The sequence below is a fragment of the Antennarius striatus genome, chromosome 10 (assembly GCF_040054535.1).
Source record: "Antennarius striatus isolate MH-2024 chromosome 10, ASM4005453v1, whole genome shotgun sequence".
Taxonomy (NCBI): domain Eukaryota; kingdom Metazoa; phylum Chordata; class Actinopteri; order Lophiiformes; family Antennariidae; genus Antennarius; species Antennarius striatus.
In genome coordinates, this window is record NC_090785.1 from 11,225,393 (window position 1) to 11,248,136 (window position 22,744).

A 22,744-nucleotide genomic window follows, 5' to 3' on the forward strand; every position below is an offset into this window, starting at 1 on the left:
TTTCTAAAAAAAAGTATCTACTGTGAGACTAATCAATGAAAAGCAAAGTGCATAATAAAATCATCGTGGGCAAACAGGATAATATTAGTGGCTAATAACAAATTATGATAAATGTTGAAGAAGAGCATTCTTTAAAAAAAAACTCCAAAAATAGATAACTGAGTAGTTGCATGCATCACCTAGTGATATGTTGTAACTTTGGTTTTACGTATTGTTTGGTGTGGTTCAGCATATTATAAAGGGAATTGTAAGTACAGTGTCAACAATGATGCAAGGCCACTTACAGAAAGAACATTAATTAGTCAAAGTGAAATTTAAAATACTGCAAAGAACAGAATACACCAGAGATGATAGTTTCTCCGGCATATGCAACAAAAACGAACTGGAGGTTGAGCGTCAAGGACAGATACAAAAAACAATTGATTTAATATTCCTTATTGTATTTCATCTTCAAATGTTCAAGTCAAACGTGTTGCTACAGCGTTGACACGTGATTAAAGAAAGGGGGGGGGGGGTTCAGAACCACGGACAGAGACACAAAGATGACAAAAAATAAACTCGATAAAACACAGCTCAACATGCTACCGAAATGTGAACAGATAAAAAAGAAACATGAACTACAAATGTTTCTCCTCCAGCATCGGCATGTATTCAGAGTATTTAGAAACATTTAAGGAAACAATCATCTTTACGATGGAGCGATACTCAGACTTTTAATTCACTGAAATTGTTAGCGGACGACCGATGACTCCCACTACTGTCAGTCACTATCGTGAGATTCATACAAAAACACTCAAAAGCATTTGATGCATTGTTTAGTGCAGTTAAAATTGATGGTATGGAACAAAAAAACCACAAAAGCATATATCAATTTAATGACGTCACGTGTTCCTACCTCAGGCGAGTTATCACTATCCCCGAACACATCAGCGAAGTCTGTTGGGCTTTTCCTCAGAGTCTGCTCAGCAGGCAGTGTGTTGTCGTTGTATGACGTCACAAACTTGAAGTCACTGGTTCTAGATCCTGTTGTCAGGTATGCGTCATAATTGTAAGCGCTGCGCAAAGTTCCTGTGCCGTCAACATCTGCGTAATTAGGAGGCAGGTAAGCGCCGGGTATGGTGACTGCTCCATCAAACAACAGTCTGGGTTTTCTCCTGCGACAAAACCTCACACCCAGGATGATGATGATGAAGGTGAGAAAAAAGGTGGACACACACACCAGAGCGATGATCAGATAAGACGTCAGTTTGGAATTCTTCTCGTCGTAAGAAATGTCCTTCAGTTCTGGCACCTCAGCCAAGTTATCAGAGATGAGTAAATACATGGAGCAGGTGGCAGAGAGAGAGGGCTGTCCGTTATCTTTCACGGACACAATCAGGTTCTGTTTCATGCTGTCAGATTGTGAAATGTCCCGCTGGGTCCGGATCTCTCCGCTGTGGACACCAATAGTGAAAAGTCCCGGATCGGTGGATTTGACTATCTGATAGGACAGCCAGGCGTTCTGTCCAGAGTCCGCGTCCACCGCTATCACTTTGGACACCACAGAGCCTCCGTGGGCAGCTTTGGGGACCAGCTCAGTCATGAACGAGCTGCCCTCCGGGGCGGGGTACAGGATCTGAGGACAGTTGTCATTCACATCCGATATGAACACACTGACGGTCACGTTGCTGCTGAGCGGAGGAGAACCGTTGTCTCTGGCCATCAGGTGGACTTGAAAACTCCTCATGTGTTCATAATCGAACGACCTGACAGCGTGGATCACCCCCGTGTCTCCGTTCACAGACACGTAGGAGGACACCGGGGCACCGTTCACCTCACCGGCTAACACAGAATAAATCACGGTACCGTTTTGTCTCCAGTCGGGGTCTCGAGCAGTAACGGAACATAAAGTGGAGCCAGCTTTGTTATTTTCACTCACATATGCGCTGTAGGACTGTTCCTCAAACACAGGGGGGTTGTCGTTGATGTCTGCTACAGACAAGTGAAGACTTTTGGAGGAGGACAGAGGTGGAGAGCCCTCGTCAGTGGCAGTGATTGTAATGTTGTAATCAGACACCACTTCACGGTCCAGTTGTCCTGTGGTCACCAGAGAATAATAGTTTTTGATAGACGGAACCAACTTGAAAGGGACGTTTTGCTGAATAGAACAGCGGACCTGTCGGTTCTTCTCAGAGTCTCGATCCTGCACGTTAATGATGCCCACCTCTGTACCAGGTGACACGTTCTCAGCCACGGGATTGGTCAGAGATTTTAGATGAATCACCGGGGCGTTGTCATTTACATCAGTAACATCAATGATGACTTTGGCGTAAGATGTTAAACCCAAACCATCTTTTGCAGTTACACGAAGTTCAAATGTTGATGCTGTTTCAAAATCAACTGAAGTGGTGAGTTTTATATCACCCGTCTTACGGTCAATAGAAAATTTTGACTTAACATCTTCTGAAATGTGTCCAAAATCGTAATTCACGTCTCCATTTAGTCCCTCGTCGGCATCAGTAGCACTGACTGTTAAAACCACTGTATCTATCGGTGAGTTTTCAGGCAGACTGGCTTTATAGACGGCCTGACTGAACACTGGGACGTTATCATTAGCATCCAGTACAGTGACGTGAATGACTGCAGTACCTGATCTCTGAGGAGAGCCGCCATCCAGAGCTGTGAGGACTAGACTGATTTCCTTCAAATTTTCGCGGTCAAGTTCTTTGTTAAGCACAAGTTCCACAGAATTCGTCCCGACTCCCAGAATGAAGTTATTATTTCTCTGTAGGTTGTAGGTTTGGACGGAATATTTGCCAATGTCCGCATCGTGCGCCTCTTCTATGGGGAAACGGGCGCCTTTGTCAGCCGACTCACTGATATCTATCTGGATTAATTCTTTCTTGAAGTGAGGGGAGTTATCATTTATATCCTGAATGTGAAGATTAATCCGATGTAATTCTAACGGACTCTCTAACATGAGTTCCTGCTTTAAGACGCAAGCTGCTTTGTCTCCACAGAGGCCTTCTCTGTCAATTCTGTCGGCTACAGTCAGATCCCCGTTATGGACATTCAAGTCACAAAATCGTTCCTCACCTCCTTCTGTGTCGATTCGGGCCTTTCGAGTCGATAGTTTACTTGTTTCGAGACCCAGATCTTTGGCGATATTTCCGATTACTGTTCCGCGTTTCATCTCCTCTGGGAAAGAATAGCTGATATCTCCTGTCGCACAGTTAAAAGAGAGGAGCATCGATACAACGACACAGCCGTGGATCAGGAATCTTGTGATGCCCATCTTGATGCCGTTGTGAAAGAGTGCAGCTCTACTAGTCCACTTTCAGGAGCGAAGCGAATCCAATGAAGAGTTCAAGCAATAATCAACACAATTCAAAAGCAGATTTCTGCGTCTCTCTCGTCAACTGTAGCACCTTCAATCACGTTATGCGTGGACAAAAGTGGGTTGATGTCGATGTACAGTCTGTTTTGTCTGGTGCATGGCGACATCATGAGTCTCTTTTAGAAACTGCATTTTTCCATTCATTGGACTGTACAAGTCTAGTTATGAATCTGAATTTTTCAGGAAAATATAAATGTACATAGAAAATTATCTGATGCAGTCGATACATGTTAAGATGTCCAAACATAAAGCATTTTTAAATCTGTAATTTATCCAGGGCTCCATTCACAGGGAAGAACAAATAAACTAGAATTTTTGTAACGACTTGTGTGCTTATTTAAAATTAAACGTTTGAATCCCCAGGAGTTTTGTGAAGACTGGGACATGAACAATTGTGTGATCACCTATAATAAAACTATAAAGGTAAATGACCAAAGGACCAGTCTGAAACCTCTCATGAAACACTGCTGTCAGCACAGTTAGTGATCACATCATGACTGATTTTAGCCTGAAATTAAACTTTTTCTAAATTATTATTATTATGATTTAATAAAGACTCAGAACACAGTTTCTATTGTTACAGATTTCTATAAAAAGTACCTGTGATAATAATCAATAGACAGTTAAGTGCATAAAACCATCAAGTGGGCAAACAGTGTAATATTAGTGGCAAATAAAAACATTTTGATCAATTTTGGGATGGAGCATTCCTTATAAATGTGCAACAATATATATACCTGAGTAATTGCATGCATCACCACATGTGCCATGGAAAGATTTTCCAAGATCAACACGTCAAATTGGATTGTAACCAAAAAAGTTTGGAAGGTGACATAGACAGAGACAATAGGAATACTCTCACAATGCAAACGCAACACTGTGTATCAGACCAACGAACTGAGACACAATCACAACCAGGACATCACCAAACAAGCAGTGAAACTACTGTAATGTCAACAAATGCAGTGCATCCTTCCCCTTCCGTCAGAGTCCTCTTGTATTAAAAAGTGATTCACATTCAATGTAGATGGTTCTTTCAAATTAAACAAATGATCTACAGGGCGACAACATAGAATTAATATTAAACAGCTAAGACTTACTGAAGAAATGAAATCTCAGCAGCAAGGCAGAAGTAATTAAATTATGGCACCTCTAACAAATATAAAAATATTTTTCACTGACTCCAAATGTGTTATAACTTTGGTTTTACGTATTGTTTAGTGTGGTTCAGCAAACTATAAATGAAATTGTAAGTACAGTGTCAACAATGACACAAGGCCACTTCCAGAAAGAACATTTTTGAGTCAAAGTGAAATCCAAAATACTACAAAGAACAGGATACATAAGAGAATGATAGTTTCTCCGGCTCTATGCAACAAAAACAAACCGGTGGTTGACCGTCAAGGACAGAGACAAGAAAAAACTAATTTTGTGACACTGCAAAGCATACACTGGGAGACAAATTTGTACTGTGTGTAAACAGATGGACGGCTACAAAGAAAGAACAACAGAAAATAAAGCATTGACAGTCTAGACTACTACATAGCTGCAAGACTAGAACCTTTGCGTATCAGTTCCTTGAAGCAGTCAGTGAGATGAAGGATGACTGCTGCAAGGTCAAGCAAATTAAAAAAGATATGCAAACAAAAGAATGGTGCGTTTTCAACAGGAAATGACAGCTCAAAACATCTAATGCATTGTGTAAAATGCTCATTTCAAAACAACACGACAAACTTAATATTACATTGACGTGTGTTTGTCTGCATTCTAGGAATGACGTTATGCGTCTTGGAGAGGGAAAGGCGCCAGTTATATTGCCAAAGACACACCGTATGATGACAACTACAGATCATCTCTGGTGCCCCAATGCCCCTTCGAGATTATGGGATAGGCTAAGCTAGTGTTTGTCTTAATAATGAACAGGCAGCAATTACAAGTGGGAAATGGTAATTATTCTAACCTCAAGAAAATCACCACAATCTCTAAAATGATCAATAAACTGCGTTGGACTTCTGACAGTCTGGTCAGCAGTTAATCTACATATCAAAATCTTCTAATGACGTTAAAACAATTATAGCGTCCTGAAGTACTGCCAAGTTTTAGATCTCTTTTATGAAAACACATTCGGTGTTTGTGATTGAGAAGTTCAGTAAAGACTATTTCTACTCACAATGGACAAATGATTCCAGCAAAATAATGGACATGTGACATCATACAACGATTGATTTAATATCGCTTATTGTATGTCATCCTGAAGTGTTCAAGTCAAACGTGTTGCTACAGCGTTGACACGTGGATAAAAAAAGGGTGGTTCAGAACCACGGACAGAGACACAAAGATGCCAAGAAATCAACTCGATAAAACAAAGCTCAACATGCTACCGCTGTGTGAACAGATAAAAAAGAAGCATGAACTACATGTTTCTCCTCCAGCATTGGCAAGTAGTAGGAATAGTTAGAAACATTTAAGGAAACAATGATCTTTTTGATGGAGCGATACTCAGACTTTTAATTCACTGAAATTGTTAGCGGACGACCGATGACTCCCACTACTGTCAGTCACTATCGTGAGATTCATACAACAACACTCAAAGCATTTGATGCATTGTTTAGTGCAGTTAAAATTGATGGTATGGAACAAAAATAAAACAAAAGCATATATCAATTTAATGACGTCACATGTTCCTACCTCAGGCGAGTTATCACTATCCCCAAACACATCAGCGAAGTCTGTTGGGCTTTTCCTCAGAGTCTGCTCAGCAGGCAGTGTGTTGTCATTGTATGACGTCACAAACTTGAAGTCACTGGTTCTAGATCCTGTTGTCAGGTATGCGTCATAATTGTAAGCGCTGCGCAAAGTTCCTGTGCCGTCAACATCTGCGTAATTGGGAGGCAGATAAGCGCCGGGGATGGTGACTGCTCCATCAAACAACAGTCTGGGTTTTCTCCTGCGACAAAACCTCACACCCAGGATGATGATGATGAAGGTGAGGAAAAAGGTGGACACACACACCAGAGCGATGATCAGATAAGACGTCAGTTTGGAATTCTTCTCGTCGTAAGAAATGTCCTTCAGTTCTGGCACCTCAGCCAAGTTATCAGAGATGAGTAAATACATGGAGCAGGTGGCAGAGAGAGAGGGCTGTCCGTTATCTTTCACGGACACAATCAGGTTCTGTTTCATGCTGTCAGATTGTGAAATGTCCCGCTGGGTCCGGATCTCTCCGCTGTGGACACCAATAGTGAAAAGTCCCGGATCGGTGGATTTGACTATCTGATAGGACAGCCAGGCGTTCTGTCCAGAGTCCGCGTCCACCGCTATCACTTTGGACACCACAGAGCCTCCGTGGGCAGCTTTGGGGACCAGCTCAGTCATGAACGAGCTGCCCTCCGGGGCGGGGTACAGGATCTGAGGACAGTTGTCATTCACATCCGATATGAACACACTGACGGTCACGTTGCTGCTGAGCGGAGGAGAACCGTTGTCTCTGGCCATCAGGTGGACTTGAAAACTCCTCATGTGTTCATAATCGAACGACCTGACAGCGTGGATCACCCCCGTGTCTCCGTTCACAGACACGTAGGAGGACACCGGGGCACCGTTCACCTCACCGGCTAACACAGAATAAATCACGGTACCGTTTTGTCTCCAGTCGGGGTCTCGAGCAGTAACGGAACATAAAGTGGAGCCAGCTTTGTTATTTTCACTCACATATGCGCTGTAGGACTGTTCCTCAAACACAGGGGGGTTGTCGTTGATGTCTGCTACAGACAAGTGAAGACTTTTGGAGGAGGACAGAGGTGGAGAGCCCTCGTCAGTGGCAGTGATTGTAATGTTGTAATCAGACACCACTTCACGGTCCAGTTGTCCTGTGGTCACCAGAGAATAATAGTTTTTGATAGACGGAACCAACTTGAAAGGGACGTTCTGCTGAATAGAACAGCGGACCTGTCGGTTCTTCTCAGAGTCTCGATCCTGCACGTTAATGATGCCCACCTCTGTACCAGGTGACACGTTCTCAGCCACGGGATTGGTCAGAGATTTTAGATGAATCACCGGGGCGTTGTCATTCACATCAGTGATGTCAATCATAACTTTGGAATCAGATGAAAGTCCATAACCATCTTTGGCACTAACGCGCATTTCAAATTTAGAATTACTTTCGAAGTCGAACGGCCCGATGACTTTTATTTCTCCCGATTTACTATTGATTGAAAATAATTTTTTCGCCCTCTCCGAAATTCGGCTAAAATCATACGTCACCTCCCCATTGACACCCTCGTCTTCATCAGTAGCACTTACTTTAACAACTGCAGTATCAAGGGCAGCGTCTTCTGCTATAGTGGCTTTGTAAATGGTTTGGTTGAATACTGGGGCGTTATCATTAGCATCCAAGACAGTCACAATTATATTTACACTACCTGATTTCCGTGGATTGCCACCATCAACAGCAGTCAGCACCAGATTTATATTGTGCTCCTTTTCACGGTCAAGCTCTTTGTCTAACACCAACTCGACATTCTTCGATCCATCCGTGTCTTCTCCAACGGATAAATCAAAATGTTCGTTCTTCTCTAATTCATATTGTCTTATTGAATATTGTCCGATGTCGTCGTCATGTGCTTCGTTAATTCGATATCGAGCTCCCTTGTCGGCTGATTCTCTAATTTCAAAATTAATTACATGTTTTGGAAAACTGGGCGAATTATCGTTTACATCCTGAATGTGCAGTAAAATCCGATGTAGTTCCAAAGGACTCTCCAGAACCAATTCAAATCTAAGTAAACAGGACATTTTTTCCCCACACAGCTCCTCCCTGTCAATTCGTTCCTTTATGATCAAATTTCCCGTTTTGAGATCGATATCACAATACGGTTGATTGCTTTCTTCAGTATCAATTCGGGCTTTGCGAGCGGACAATTTCCCTTCGTCCAAACCGAGGTCCTTGGCAATATTTCCAACAATGGATCCGGATTTCATCTCCTCCAGAACAGAGTAGCTGAGGTCCGCATTTGTAATGTGGACGATGGAAGCAAATCCGCAGATTAAAATCCAAATTAAGTTCTCGTGTGCGTTCATTTTTTTTTTCACCACGAATGAATTGATTAAAAGAAAACACCGTTGTCAAATTATGATTCACTGCTTCTGCAAAAAATGGCTGCTCTGGATTGAACACGAGAAGGTCTCTTTTGCAGTAGGTGGAGAACAACCCGGCTGACGTCTGTGAGTGAGCAGCGACGCCACGAGTCATTTTAGTAACACTACATATCAGAAACTGAAAGCATACAAACCTCCATTGATACCATGATCAGCACAGTAATGTCACACATGTTAGAACTCAAAGTTCAAAGACATCATCAGAAGGTTAAAGATTTATTTCAGGGGTGAACTGCTTGCACGGACAACATTTCAGCACCAAGGTCAGAGACTGAAGGACCAGAGACGAATCTAAAATGGACCTTATTTGTCATTTCTATTCGGAAATAATAAGATCTACTCCATAAACACAAGGATTAACTTTGAAATTAAATGGTGTATTATATCAATTACGAAATTAAAATGACAAATGTTTCGATCAATAAATGTCACCTACCTATGTGTTTGTGTGAATTATACACTCACATTCAATCAAAATTTAGCATTCAGTTGTTGAATTCATTAATTAATTATTTAGTAGTTTACAGTCTGCTGAAAAGAAATTATATTTTTTGGAAGTAAATATCTGTAGATCACATTAACATGTTCAATATCCATGTAATTTATTTGGATTTTTTGTTTTTATCAATTTCAAAAAATTAAACAATACCAGAGATGAAACCTCAATATTTTCCACAGTTTCGTTAAGACATGATATGACCCATTTGTTTTGGAGTATCTGTTCCGTTTTAGAGCACATGTGTGGTCAGTTCATGATTCCTACAGCAGAAGAACAACACATTTAAACATGATAACTGATTCATCGAATTATCTCAACATGAAAGGAGAAATACCATGAAGAAAACCTGCCCATGAACGTCTTAACTGGTTAATGTAAACGTCTTCAATCTAAACATGAAAGAATGTGGGGTACTATAAAAATTCAGCAAGGTCGAGATTAAAAATAGATGATTACATCACGTGCTATGACAAACCTCTTTCTGGACTTAATCTTAATTACACAAGCTACCGAGGCTATACTTCCTCTTTCCTGTCGAGGACACTGGCGCGTTTTCGGCTGCCGCATCTTCCTCCAGTAAACAAAGTTTTTAAAAAATTCATTCATTCATTAATTTCAAAAGCTATAGATCTTTCTGGCTTGGACAAAGTTTGTCACTTTTCAAGCTGGGATTAGTTTGAAAAGTGACAAATATCCTGATTTCCCTGACGAAACCTCCTTAAGGGATCAATAAAATTCTACTCCCTACTCTTCTCTGCTGGTGCTCCCTAGTCGTTAGCTGCTAGATGATGCTCCCTACTAGCTACTATACCTGCTACGAAGACTGCACTTTGCATTAACATGACTCTGGACAACAACTTGTTTCCATCCCAAGAGCCTGAAACCAATCTGCTCCAACACCTGGACATACCTCGACACAGACCCGCTCACCGCGGCTCACGTCGGAACTTTCACTTCCACTATGTATTGCACACACATATTTTTGAACTGGTATTCGATAATGTTTATTTTATTTTATAGGAATAGTTACTACTATTGTCTTTTTATTTTTTTTATTATTATTTTTTTAATTTTTTTTTTTTTTTTAACTAATGAAGACATTTAAATGTATGCTATTAAGTATTTTGCTGGCTGCTTAAATATTTAGTTTGAAAAATCCAATAAACTTTTCCATGACTCAATTTTAGTAAATTGCCACACACTTGAACTCGTATAATTTCACACACGCACACACACACACACACACACACACACACACACACACACACACACACACACACACACACACACACACACACACACACACACACACACACACACGCACGCACGCACGCACGCACACACACACACACACACACACACACACACACACACACATTTACAATAACAGTTCAATTTATGGAAGTTTTGACACTTATGGGGTGATCAGGATGGAGGCAGGTTTGTTTACAGGATGAGACCAGAAACGGAAACTAGAAGATGCGGCTGAAAACCTGTCGCGATCTGATTGGACCAGAAGACACCACATCCCCTCATGCATATTCCTATTCTGAGTTGTTTAAATGTGACCGGGCCAAGATGGCTGCGTCTGATGTAAGACCTGTGTAGTACCGGCAGTAAGGTATTGTGGGAGAGCCCGGATATCTGTATTAGATTGGTTGTCAGGAATAAACTTTTTAAACTTATGACGATCGGCTAAGTCTCCTACTTTATTTGTTTATTTATTCAGTTTCTTTTTCTTCTTTCCAGACATGTTATTACAACACGTTTGACTTTCATCAGTGTTGGACCATCAACAACAACATCAGAAAAGAAAAAAAGGCGGGTTGACGGGTAGAAGCCATTGGCTTGTAAGGTTCCCGTCCCCTAAATCATCAACATCTCTCTCATTGCAGCACATTGTCAACCAAATCCATACATTGCACGTCACAGTTCAATAGCAATTATATTATTTGGTGCATTGTTGTTTTAAATCGTCCATTCATTACTTTACCTCAGTAAAAAGAACCCACGGAATAAAGCTTTGAAAAGACTTTGCTACACTAGTTTATATTTTGTTACTTTTATTTTTTTTCCTTTCATTTTTTATTTGTTCTTCTTCTTGAACATGATTAAAAAGAGGTAAACAAGGACTTTAATATTTAGCGGTACTTATGCTACAAACTACGACAATTTCAAACAAATTAGAACCCCCATTTGCGAGCTGTCCTGACTGTCTGTGTCCCGGTGATGTTCAGCCGGCCACTTATGGGTCGGTCACACATAAAAGAACATTTAAAAAAAAAAGATAACAAAAGGCAGGAGGACACACGGTGACACTTACTGATTACATTATGCAAGGATTTCATGCAAACATAATTGTTGTGCACGGCCACACGGTCTGACAAAAACGAGTACGATCAGATGTTAGACACAGAAATCCTACCTCTGGAGAGACATCTGGTTGACCAAACATATCCTCGAAGTCTGTTGGGCTTTTCCTCAGAGTCTGCTCAGCAGGCAGTGTGTTGTCATTGTATGACGTCACAAACTTGAAGTCACTGGTTCTAGATCCTGTTGTCAGGTATGCGTCATAATTGTAAGCGCTGCGCAAAGTTCCTGTGCCGTCAACATCTGCGTAATTAGGAGGCAGGTAAGCGCCGGGGATGGTGACTGCTCCATCAAACAATAGTCTGGGTTTTCTCCTGCGACAAAACCTCACACCCAGGATGATGATGATGAAGGTGAGAAAAAAGGTGGACACACACACCAGAGCGATGATCAGATAAGACGTCAGTTTGGAATTCTTCTCGTCGTAAGAAATGTCCTTCAGTTCTGGCACCTCAGCCAAGTTATCAGAGATGAGTAAATACATGGAGCAGGTGGCAGAGAGAGAGGGCTGTCCGTTATCTTTCACGGACACAATCAGGTTCTGTTTCATGCTGTCAGATTGTGAAATGTCCCGCTGGGTCCGGATCTCTCCGCTGTGGACACCAATAGTGAAAAGTCCCGGATCGGTGGATTTGACTATCTGATAGGACAGCCAGGCGTTCTGTCCAGAGTCCGCGTCCACCGCTATCACTTTGGACACCACAGAGCCTCCGTGGGCAGCTTTGGGGACCAGCTCGGTCATGAACGAGCTGCCCTCCGGGGCGGGGTACAGGATCTGAGGACAGTTGTCATTCACATCCGATATGAACACACTGACGGTCACGTTGCTGCTGAGCGGAGGAGAACCGTTGTCTCTGGCCATCAGGTGGACTTGAAAACTCCTCATGTGTTCATAATCGAACGACCTGACAGCGTGGATCACCCCCGTGTCTCCGTTCACAGACACGTAGGAGGACACCGGGGCACCGTTCACCTCACCGGCTAACACAGAATAAATCACGGTACCGTTTTGTCTCCAGTCGGGGTCTCGAGCAGTAACGGAACATAAAGTGGAGCCAGCTTTGTTATTTTCACTCACATATGCGCTGTAGGACTGTTCCTCAAACACAGGGGGGTTGTCGTTGATGTCTGCTACAGACAAGTGAAGACTTTTGGAGGAGGACAGAGGTGGAGAGCCCTCGTCAGTGGCAGTGATTGTAATGTTGTAATCAGACACCACTTCACGGTCCAGTTGTCCTGTGGTCACCAGAGAATAATAGTTTTTGATAGACGGAACCAACTTGAAAGGGACGTTCTGCTGAATAGAACAGCGGACCTGTCGGTTCTTCTCAGAGTCTCGATCCTGCACGTTAATGATGCCCACCTCTGTACCAGGTGACACGTTCTCAGGGACGGGATTGGTCAGAGATTTCAGGTTTATGACTGGTGCGTTATCATTCTCGTCTGTAATATCTATGATGACTTTGGCGTAAGAAGTGAGCCCCAAACCATCTTTAGCTTGAACTCTCATTTCAAACAATTTGCTTTCCTCAAAATCAATATCACCAGTTACTCTAATCACTCCTGTTTTAGGATCAATTGAGAAACTATTCACGTCATCAGATGCGTGACCAAACTCGTACGTCACATGTCCATTCACTCCTTCATCTGCGTCTGTAGCTCTAACATGAACCACTACAGTGTCTACAGGAGAGTTTTCAGGCAGACTGGCTTTATAGACGTCCTGGCTGAACACCGGGGCGTTATCATTAGCATCCAGTACAGTGACGTGAATGACTACAGTACCTGATCTCTGAGGAGAGCCGCCATCCAGAGCTGTGAGGAGCAAATTAAGCTCTTGTTCTTTCTCTCGATCAAGTTTATTCTCCAGCACTAATTCAACCTTGTTGTTGTCCACAGAGAGAATAAAGTTATCGTTCTTCTGAAGGTTGTATCTTTGAACAGCGTTTTGACCAACATCTGCGTCATGGGCCTCCTCGATAGAGAAACGGTTTCCTTTGTCTGCCGACTCACTTATTTCCATTTCAATCAGATTTTTTTTGAAGTTTGGAGAGTTGTCGTTTACATCCTGAACATGAAGACTGAGTCTGTGAAGCTCTAAAGGGTTTTCTAAAACCAGATCCACGTTCACGACACACGATGGTTTCTTTCCACAAAGGCTTTCTCTGTCAATCCTCTCCGATGTGATCAAATCTCCTGAACTCAGATTAATTTCGCTGTAATGTTTCCGAGATTCCTCAAAATCCACCCGCGGCTTTCGTGAAGATAATGTCCTCAGACCAAGACCGAGGTCTTTGGCTATATTTCCAACGATCGACCCTCGTTTCATCTCCTCCGGAAAAGAATAACTGAGGTCTCCATTAACGAGTTGCAGCGAGACAATAAAGGAGGCGATGCGGAGGACCAGACGACGCAATGATAATCCATTTTCTCCCATTTCGGATCAAAAGACGTCTCAACTTTGATCACTTCACACGTTTTAGAACACGGAATATCAGAAGAAACAATCCCAAAATCAACAGCAAAGCGGACAATAAAATGCGATCCGAAATCCCACCGTTTGACGAAGCAATCTGTCCACGGGGTGTATGGGTGCAGTGGAGAGATTCTCTTTCTGTTGGCCAACAGCGACATCACGAGTAATTTTTTTTTACACACAAGTATGGCATTCATACATTTACCATTGTCAAAAACTACGTTATACGATTTACTATCGTTGGACTTTTCCTCTGTATTCAGGGGAGACATGTACTTCTCAGAAGCAAGGCAGTTGGTTTACTCATAACTGGTCCATATTGGAATGTAAGTTCTTACCAAATGCAGCTTTCTCATGAAAGTCATCATGAAATATAGACAACTTAAACGCTGAAGAAAACACTTATTCATCCACTAAAACAGCGTTACAAGTGTAGCCCTGCGTTTATTGGGCTAAAATTATTTTTAACAAATCGTTAATAAATAAAGTTAATAAATAGTTAATAAATATTTGATAAAATAAAAGTATTAATATCATTTCACAGATAAAACACGCTGGGTAAAGCATTATTAAAACGTGTCATTCATATTGGAGGAAAACTCATTATTATGTTGAATTATTATGTTGACTTTTTTAATAAAATGTGTGGTGTATTCTCTGTATTGCTGGGGATACTCTAAGGTAATTTGTTTACTCACGGACCTATGAAAAAGGACACACAGAGAAAGACTAACCTGCAAAGGTGCTGTGGGTTTCATGAACCAATGGGGCGCAGAGAAAGAGTCAGGTGGCCGGAAGATCGGGAAGTACACGCGAGAGGAGAGGTGGAGAGAGGCGCGAAGAGACGGCTGAGATTAAGAGCGAAGCGTACGAATTGATAACAGAGTGTGGCGGTGTCTAGTGCACGTTTCCACGAGTTTGGTCCTAATTTTGGAGCCAGTTGCCAAGGGAGGGACAAGAGTCGCTAGTTTTCGCTGCCGCAGAAGGAGCAGGTGTGGAGCAACTCTCCGCCGAGGAGCATCCATTCTGGCGGACTGGGAGTTTGCTGGTGCAGCGCTACGAGCCCAGGAGCAGCCGCCGGACGGGATCGATACAAAACACAAACAAACAAACAAACAAACAAACAAACAAACAAAAAAACAAAAAAAAACTAGAGCACTAGGCCTGCAACGCACGTGGACTGGGTATTTAGGTATTTAGTTATTACTGCAGGCTTAAAGTAAGTTTTATTTCAGTACTTGTTGGACTGGTTTTGTTTTATATTACTTGCTGAGTTTTGTGATGATGCCATGTGTTCTGTGTGTTGACAAATACACGTAAGTTGTTAAATGTGATTGAGTGTCATTCACTGAAAGGAATATTAAATAGTACTTTCTCAGAGCTAATAGGGAACACTACAGTAAATTGAAATACAAGGCCCCACCTGGAGCTCATCAACAGCAGGATCGGAAACAACGAACTCAGGTTAGTCAGCCGTAGTATTTGCTAGGGACAGCAAAGGGGGGCTACACAAGAAAGCATTCTACTCACTACAAGCAATCATGATCACAATTAATGTCACGAGTGAGGACACACAAACAATTGTATAACCGGACCGTCCGAGCATCGCAGCACCACGGAAAGATACTTTTGTCAAACTTAAGCGGACTAATGGTGTTGTTAGTCAAACTTGGCATTAGGGTACTTTCTTTGGCCAGTAGTGACTTTATCAGGAGATAATCAAAACGATGTTTTAGTTTGCATTTAAATGTGTTTAAAAGAAGTTAAAACGATGAAGACACGGGATTGACGATTCCATAATTTCCTGATACGCATTTTATGATCGTGAACAAAAAAAATTCTGCACAAAAAAACAACAACTTTTAAACGAATTAATTGACAGATTAGAAACGTACAAAACCCATATTTTGAAGGCCAAACCATCGCCAGACTAAACATCCTTCAAAATGAATTAAGAAAAAAGCAAACAAGAAAGTAAATAAGTAAGTAAATAAGTAAATAAAAACATTCAAAAATAAATAATCGTCTGACTACATGGAAATAGAACGGCGAGCAAAGATGTATTAGACTAACAGAGCAAAAATCATCAACAATTATACATGTCTGGAAATAAAAATAATTCTTTAGAAACAATAACGATAAATATCTTCAATGGGAAGAGAACGTGCCCATTAAGAAGTTTGAACAATTCCTACCTGTAAGGGCGACTCCAAATCTTCGAAAGGATCAACAAAGTCTGTTGGGCTTTTCCTCAGAGTCTGCTCAGCAGGCAGTGTGTTGTCATTGTATGACGTCACAAACTTGAAGTCACTGGTTCTAGATCCTGTTGTCAGGTATGCGTCATAATTGTAAGCGCTGCGCAAAGTTCCTGTGCCGTCAACATCTGCGTAATTAGGAGGCAGATAAGCGCCGGGGATGGTGACTGCTCCATCAAACAACAGTCTGGGTTTTCTCCTGCGACAAAACCTCACACCCAGGATGATGATGATGAAGGTGAGAAAGAAGGTGGACACACACACCAGAGCGATGATCAGATAAGACGTCAGTTTGGAATTCTTCTCGTCGTAAGAAATGTCCTTCAGTTCTGGCACCTCAGCCAAGTTATCAGAGATGAGTAAATACATGGAGCAGGTGGCAGAGAGAGAGGGCTGTCCGTTATCTTTCACGGACACAATCAGGTTCTGTTTCATGCTGTCAGATTGTGAAATGTCCCGCTGGGTCCGGATCTCTCCGCTGTGGACACCAATAGTGAAAAGTCCCGGATCGGTGGATTTGACTATCTGATAGGACAGCCAGGCGTTCTGTCCAGAGTCCGCGTCCACCGCTATCACTTTGGACACCACAGAGCCTCCGTGGGCAGCTTTGGGGACCAGCTCGGTCATGAACGAGCTGCCCTCCGGGGCGGGGTAGAGGATCTGAGGACAGTTGTCATTCACATCCGATATGAACACACTGACGGTCACGTTGCTGCTGAGCGGAGGAGAACCGTTGTCTCTGGCCATCAGGTGGACTTGAAAACTCCTCATGTGTTCATAATCGAACGACCTGACAGCGTGGATCACCCCCGTGTCTCCGTTCACAGACACGTAGGAGGACACCGGGGCACCGTTCACCTCACCGGCTAACACAGAATAAATCACGGTACCGTTTTGTCTCCAGTCGGGGTCTCGAGCAGTAACGGAACATAAAGTGGAGCCAGCTTTGTTATTTTCACTCACATATGCGCTGTAGGACTGTTCCTCAAACACAGGGGGGTTGTCGTTGATGTCTGCTACAGACAAGTGAAGACTTTTGGAGGAGGACAGAGGTGGAGAGCCCTCGTCAGTGGCAGTGATTGTAATGTTGTAATCAGACACCACTTCACGGTCCAGTTGTCCTGTGGTCACCAGAGAATAATAGTTTTTGATAGACGGAACCAACTTGAAAGGGACGTTTTGCTGAATAGAACAGCGGACCTGTCGGTTCTTCTCAGAGTCTCGATCCTGCACGTTAATGATGCCCACCTCTGTACCAGGTGACACGTTCTCAGCCACGGGATTGGTCAGAGATTTCAGGTTTATGACTGGTGCGTTATCATTCTCGTCTGTAATATCTATAATGACTTTGGCGTAAGAAGTGAGCCCTAAACCATCTTTAGCTTGAACTCTCATTTCAAACAATTTGCTTTCCTCAAAATCAATATCACCAGTTACTCTGATCACTCCTGTTTTAGAATCAATTGAGAAACTATTCACGTCATCAGATGCATGACCAAACTCGTACGTCACATGTCCATTCATTCCTTCATCTGCGTCTGTAGCTCTAACATGAACCACCATGGTGTCTTTAGGAGAGTTTTCAGGCAGACTGGCTTTATAGACGTCCTGGCTGAACACCGGGACGTTATCATTAGCATCCAGTACAGTGACGTGAATGACTACAGTACCTGATCTCTGAGGAGAGCCGCCATCCAGAGCTGTGAGGAGCAAATTAAGCTCTTGTTCTTTCTCCCGATCAAGTTTATTCTCCAGCACTAATTCAACCTTGTTGTTGTCCACAGAGAGAATAAAGTTATCGTTCTTCTGAAGGTTGTAGCTTTGAACATCATTTTGACCAACATCTGCGTCATGGGCCTCCTCGATAGAGAAACGGTTTCCTTTCTCTGCCGACTCCCTTATTTCCATTTCAATCAGATTTTTTTTGAAGTTTGGAGAGTTGTCGTTTACATCCTGAACATGAAGACTGAGTCTGTGAAGCTCTAAAGGATTTTCTAAAACCAGATCCACGTTCACGACACACGATGGTTTCTTTCCACAAAGGCTTTCTCTGTCAATCCTCTCCGATGTGATCAAATCTCCTGAACTCAGATTAATTTCGCAGTAACGTTTCCGAGATTCCTCAAAATCCACCCGCGGCTTTCGTGAAGATAATGTCCTCAGACCAAGACCGAGGTCTTTGGCTATATTTCCAACGATCGACCCTCGTTTCATCTCCTCCGGAAAAGAATAACTGAGGTCTCCATTAACGAGTTGCAGCGAGACAATGAAGGAGGCGATGCGGAGAAGCAGACGACGCAATGATAATCCATTTTCTCCCATTTCGGCTCAAAAGACGTCTCAACTTTGATCACTTCACACGTTTTAGAACACGGACTATAGGAAGAAACAATCCCAAAATCAACAGCAAAGCGGACAATAAAATGCGATCCGAAACCCCACCGTTTGACGGAGCAATCTGTCCACGGGGTGTATGGGTGCAGTGGAGAGATTCTCTTTCTGTTGGCCAACAGCGACATCACGAGTAATTTTTGTCTACGCACAAGTATGGCATTCATACATTTACCATTGTCAAAAACTACGTTATAAGAGCTACTATCGTTGGACTTTACTCTCTAAGGGGAGACATGTAATTCTCAGAAACGAGACAGTTGGTTTACTCATAACTGGTCCATATTGGAATGTGTGTTGCTTACCAAATGCAGCTTTCTAATGAAAGTCATCATGAAATATAGACAACTTAAACGCTGAAGACATCACTTATTCATCCACTAAAACAGCGTTACAAGAAAGCATTCGACTCACTACAAGCAATCATGATCACAATGTCACTAGTGAGGACACACAAACAATTGTATAACCGGACCGTCCGAGCACCGCCGCAACACGGAAAGATACTTTTGTAAAATTTAAGCGGACTAATGGTGTTGTTAGTCAAACTTGGAATTAGGGTGCTTTCTTTGGCCAGTAGTGACTTTATCAGGAGATAATCAAAACGCTGTTTTGATTTGCATTTAAATTTGTTTGAAAGAAGTTGTAACGATCAAGACACGGGATTAGCAATTCCATCATTTCCTGATACGCATTTAAAATGATCGTGAAAAAAAAAAATTCTGCACGAACAAAATATGTTTTAAAAACGAATTAATTAACGTATTAAAAACGTACCAAAACCCATATTTTGAAGGCCAAACCATCGCAAGACTAAACATCCTTCAGAATGAATTAAGAAATAAGCAAGTAAATAAGTAAGTAAGTTTGTAAGTAAGTTAGTAAGTAAGTAAGTAAGTAAGTAAGTAAGTAAGTAAGTAAGTAAGTAAGTAAGTAAGTAAGTAAATAAATAAATAAATAAATAAATAAAAAAATAAAAAAATAAAAAAATAAAAAAATACATAAATAAATAAATAAACAAACGTCTGACTACATGGAAACAGAACGACGAACCAAGATGTATTAGACTAACAGAGCAAAAATCGTCAGCAATTACTAATTTACTATTTAGAAACAATAACGAAAAAATATTTTCAATGGGGAGAGATAACGTGCCCATGAAGAAGTTTGAACAATTCCTACCTGTAAGGGCGACTCCAAATCTTGGAAAGGATCAACAAAGTCTGTTGGGCTTTTCCTCAGAGTCTGCTCAGCAGGCAGTGTGTTGTCATTGTATGACGTCACAAACTTGAAGTCACTGGTTCTAGATCCTGTTGTCAGGTATGCGTCATAATTGTAAGCGCTGCGCAAAGTTCCTGTGCCGTCAACATCTGCGTAATTAGGAGGCAGATAAGCGCCGGGGATGGTGACTGCTCCATCAAACAACAGTCTGGGTTTTCTCCTGCGACAAAACCTCACACCCAGGATGATGATGATGAAGGTGAGGAAAAAGGTGGACACACACACCAGAGCGATGATCAGATAAGACGTCAGTTTGGAATTCTTCTCGTCGTAAGAAATGTCCTTCAGTTCTGGCACCTCAGCCAAGTTATCAGAGATGAGTAAATACATGGAGCAGGTGGCAGAGAGAGAGGGCTGTCCGTTATCTTTCACGGACACAATCAGGTTCTGTTTCATGCTGTCAGATTGTGAAATGTCCCGCTGGGTCCGGATCTCTCCGCTGTGGACACCAATAGTGAAAAGTCCCGGATCGGTGGATTTGACTATCTGATAGGACAGCCAGGCGTTCTGTCCAGAGTCCGCGTCCACCGCTATCACTTTGGACACCACAGAGCCTCCGTGGGCAGCTTTGGGGACCAGCTCGGTCATGAACGAGCTGCCCTCCGGGGCGGGGTAGAGGATCTGAGGACAGTTGTCATTCACATCCGATATGAACACACTGACGGTCACGTTGCTGCTGAGCGGAGGAGAACCGTTGTCTCTGGCCATCAGGTGAACTTGAAAACTCCTCATGTGTTCATAATCGAACGACCTGACAGCGTGGATCACCCCCGTGTCTCCGTTCACAGACACGTAGGAGGACACCGGGGCACCGTTCACCTCACCGGCTAACACAGAATAAATCACGGTACCGTTTTGTCTCCAGTCGGGGTCTCGAGCAGTAACGGAACATAAAGTGGAGCCAGCTTTGTTATTTTCACTCACATATGCGCTGTAGGACTGTTCCTCAAACACAGGGGGGTTGTCGTTGATGTCTGCTACAGACAAGTGAAGACTTTTGGAGGAGGACAGAGGTGGAGAGCCCTCGTCAGTGGCAGTGATTGTAATGTTGTAATCAGACACCACTTCACGGTCCAGTTGTCCTGTGGTCACCAGAGAATAATAGTTTTTGATAGACGGAACCAACTTGAAAGGGACGTTTTGCTGAATAGAACAGCGGACCTGTCGGTTCTTCTCAGAGTCTCGATCCTGCACGTTAATGATGCCCACCTCTGTACCAGGTGACACGTTCTCAGCCACGGGATTGGTCAGAGACTTTAGATGAATCACCGGGGCGTTATCATTCACATCAGTGATGTCAATCATAACTTTGGAATCAGATGAAAGTCCATAACCATCTTTGGCACTAACGCGAATTTCAAATTTAGAATTACTCTCGAAGTCGAAGGGCCCGATGACTTTTATTTCTCCCGATTTACTATTGATTGAAAACAATTTTTTCGCCCTCTCCGAAATTCGGCTAAAATCATACGTCACCTCCCCATTGACACCCTCGTCTTCATCAGTAGCACTTACTTTAACAACTACAGTATCAAGGGCAGCGTCTTCTGCTATAGTGGCTTTGTAAATGGTTTGGTTGAATACTGGGGCGTTATCATTAGCATCCAAGACAGTCACAATTATATTTACACTACCTGATTTCCGTGGATTGCCACCATCAACAGCAGTCAGCACCAGATTTATATTGTGCTCCTTTTCACGGTCAAGCTCTTTGTCTAACACCAACTCGACATTCTTCGATCCATCCGTGTCTTCTCCAACGGATAAAACAAAATGTTCGTTCTTCTCTAATTCATATTGTCTTATTGAATATTGTCCGATGTCGTCGTCATGTGCTTCGTTAATTCGATATCGAGCTCCCTTGTAGGCTGATTCGCTAATTTCAAAATTAATTACATGTTTTGGAAAACTGGGCGAATTATCGTTTACATCCTGAATGTGCAGTAAAATCCGATGTAGTTCCAAAGGACTCTCCAGAACCAATTCAAATCTAAGTAAACAGGACATTTTTTCCCCACACAGCTCCTCCCTGTCAATTCGTTCCTTTATGATCAAATTTCCCGTTTTGAGATCGATATCACAATACGGTTGATTGCTTTCTTCAGTATCAATTCGGGCTTTGCGAGCGGACAATTTCCCTTCGTCCAAACCGAGGTCCTTGGCAATATTTCCAACAATGGATCCGGATTTCATCTCCTCCAGAACAGAGTAACTGAGGTCCGCATTTGTAATGTGGACGATGGAAGCAAATCCGCAGATTAAAATCCAAATTAAGTTGTCGTGTGCGTTCATTTTTTTTTTCACCACGAATGAATTAATTAAAAGAAAACACCGTTGTCAAATTATGATTCACTGCTTCTGCAAAAAATGGCTGCTCTGGATTGAACACGAGAAGGTCTCTTTTGCAGTAGGTGGAGAACAACCCGGCTGACGTCTGTGAGTGAGCAGCGACGCCACGAGTCATTTTAGTAACACTACATATCAGAAACTGAAAGCATACAAACCTCCATTGATACCATGATCAGCACAGTAATGTCACACATGTTAGAACTCAAAGTTCAAAGACATCATCAGAAGGTTAAAGATTTATTTCAGGGGTGAACTGCTGGCACGGACAACATTTCAGCACCAAGGTCAGAGACTGAAGGACCAGAGACGAATCTAAAATGGACCTTATTTATCATTTCTATTCGGAAATAATAAGATCTACTCCATAAACACAAGGATTAACTTTGAAATTAAATGGTGTATTATATCAATTAAGAAATTAAAATGACAAATGTTTCGATCAATAAATGTCACCTACCTATGTGTTTGTGTGAATTATACACTCACATTCAATCAAAATTTAGCATTCAGTTGTTGAATTCATTAATTAATTATTTAGTAGTTTACAGTCTGCTGAAAATAAATTATATTTTTTGGAAGTAAATATCTGT

General features: G+C 42.2%; 4 protein-coding genes across 4 annotated transcripts; all 4 read right to left on the reverse strand.

Moving 5' to 3' along the window:
• Nucleotides 1-298: 298 nt before the first annotated feature.
• On the reverse strand, nt 299-8,472 carry LOC137603193 (protocadherin beta-15-like). Its single transcript, XM_068326430.1, has 5 exons — nt 6,065-8,472; nt 4,267-4,273; nt 3,076-3,201; nt 896-2,331; nt 299-322 (listed from the first exon to the last, which is right to left on the reverse strand). The coding sequence occupies exons 1-5, from the start codon at nt 8,453-8,455 to the stop codon at nt 299-301; spliced, it is 3,984 nt and encodes a 1,327-aa protein (XP_068182531.1). The 5' UTR covers nt 8,456-8,472.
• Nucleotides 8,473-11,376: 2,904 nt separating this feature from the next.
• Nucleotides 11,377-13,839, reverse strand: LOC137603194 (protocadherin gamma-A12-like). The gene is made up of 2 exons (XM_068326431.1): nt 11,458-13,839; nt 11,377-11,412 (listed from the first exon to the last, which is right to left on the reverse strand). The coding sequence occupies exons 1-2, from the start codon at nt 13,837-13,839 to the stop codon at nt 11,377-11,379; spliced, it is 2,418 nt and encodes an 805-aa protein (XP_068182532.1).
• Nucleotides 13,840-16,049: 2,210 nt separating this feature from the next.
• On the reverse strand, nt 16,050-18,455 carry LOC137603195 (protocadherin gamma-A11-like). The gene has a single exon (XM_068326433.1). The coding sequence runs from the start codon at nt 18,453-18,455 to the stop codon at nt 16,050-16,052; it is 2,406 nt and encodes an 801-aa protein (XP_068182534.1).
• A 42-nt stretch (nt 18,456-18,497) lies between these two features.
• LOC137603196 (protocadherin beta-15-like) lies at nt 18,498-22,097 on the reverse strand. Its single transcript, XM_068326434.1, has 2 exons — nt 19,707-22,097; nt 18,498-18,509 (listed from the first exon to the last, which is right to left on the reverse strand). The coding sequence occupies exons 1-2, from the start codon at nt 22,095-22,097 to the stop codon at nt 18,498-18,500; spliced, it is 2,403 nt and encodes an 800-aa protein (XP_068182535.1).
• Nucleotides 22,098-22,744: the final 647 nt, after the last annotated feature.

Excerpts from the sequence above, each read along its gene's own strand:
- LOC137603193 (XM_068326430.1), bottom strand. The coding sequence starts at position 8,455 with ATGAACGCACACGAGAACTTAATTTGGATTTTAATCTGCGGATTTGCT. Across the intron at positions 2,332-3,075 it reads CCGAATCGACACAGAAGGAG|ATGGTTTGGGTTTAACATCT; the intron begins GTGAGGAACGAT and ends TAACTGCAAAAG. Across the intron at positions 323-895 it reads ATAGTGATAACTCGCCTGAG|TATTTTAAATTTCACTTTGA; the intron begins GTAGGAACACGT and ends TGTTCTTTGCAG.
- LOC137603194 (XM_068326431.1), bottom strand. The coding sequence starts at position 13,839 with ATGGGAGAAAATGGATTATCATTGCGTCGTCTGGTCCTCCGCATCGCC. Across the intron at positions 11,413-11,457 it reads AACCAGATGTCTCTCCAGAG|ACCGTGTGGCCGTGCACAAC; the intron begins GTAGGATTTCTG and ends CGTTTTTGTCAG.
- LOC137603195 (XM_068326433.1), bottom strand. The coding sequence starts at position 18,455 with ATGGGAGAAAATGGATTATCATTGCGTCGTCTGCTTCTCCGCATCGCC.
- LOC137603196 (XM_068326434.1), bottom strand. The coding sequence starts at position 22,097 with ATGAACGCACACGACAACTTAATTTGGATTTTAATCTGCGGATTTGCT.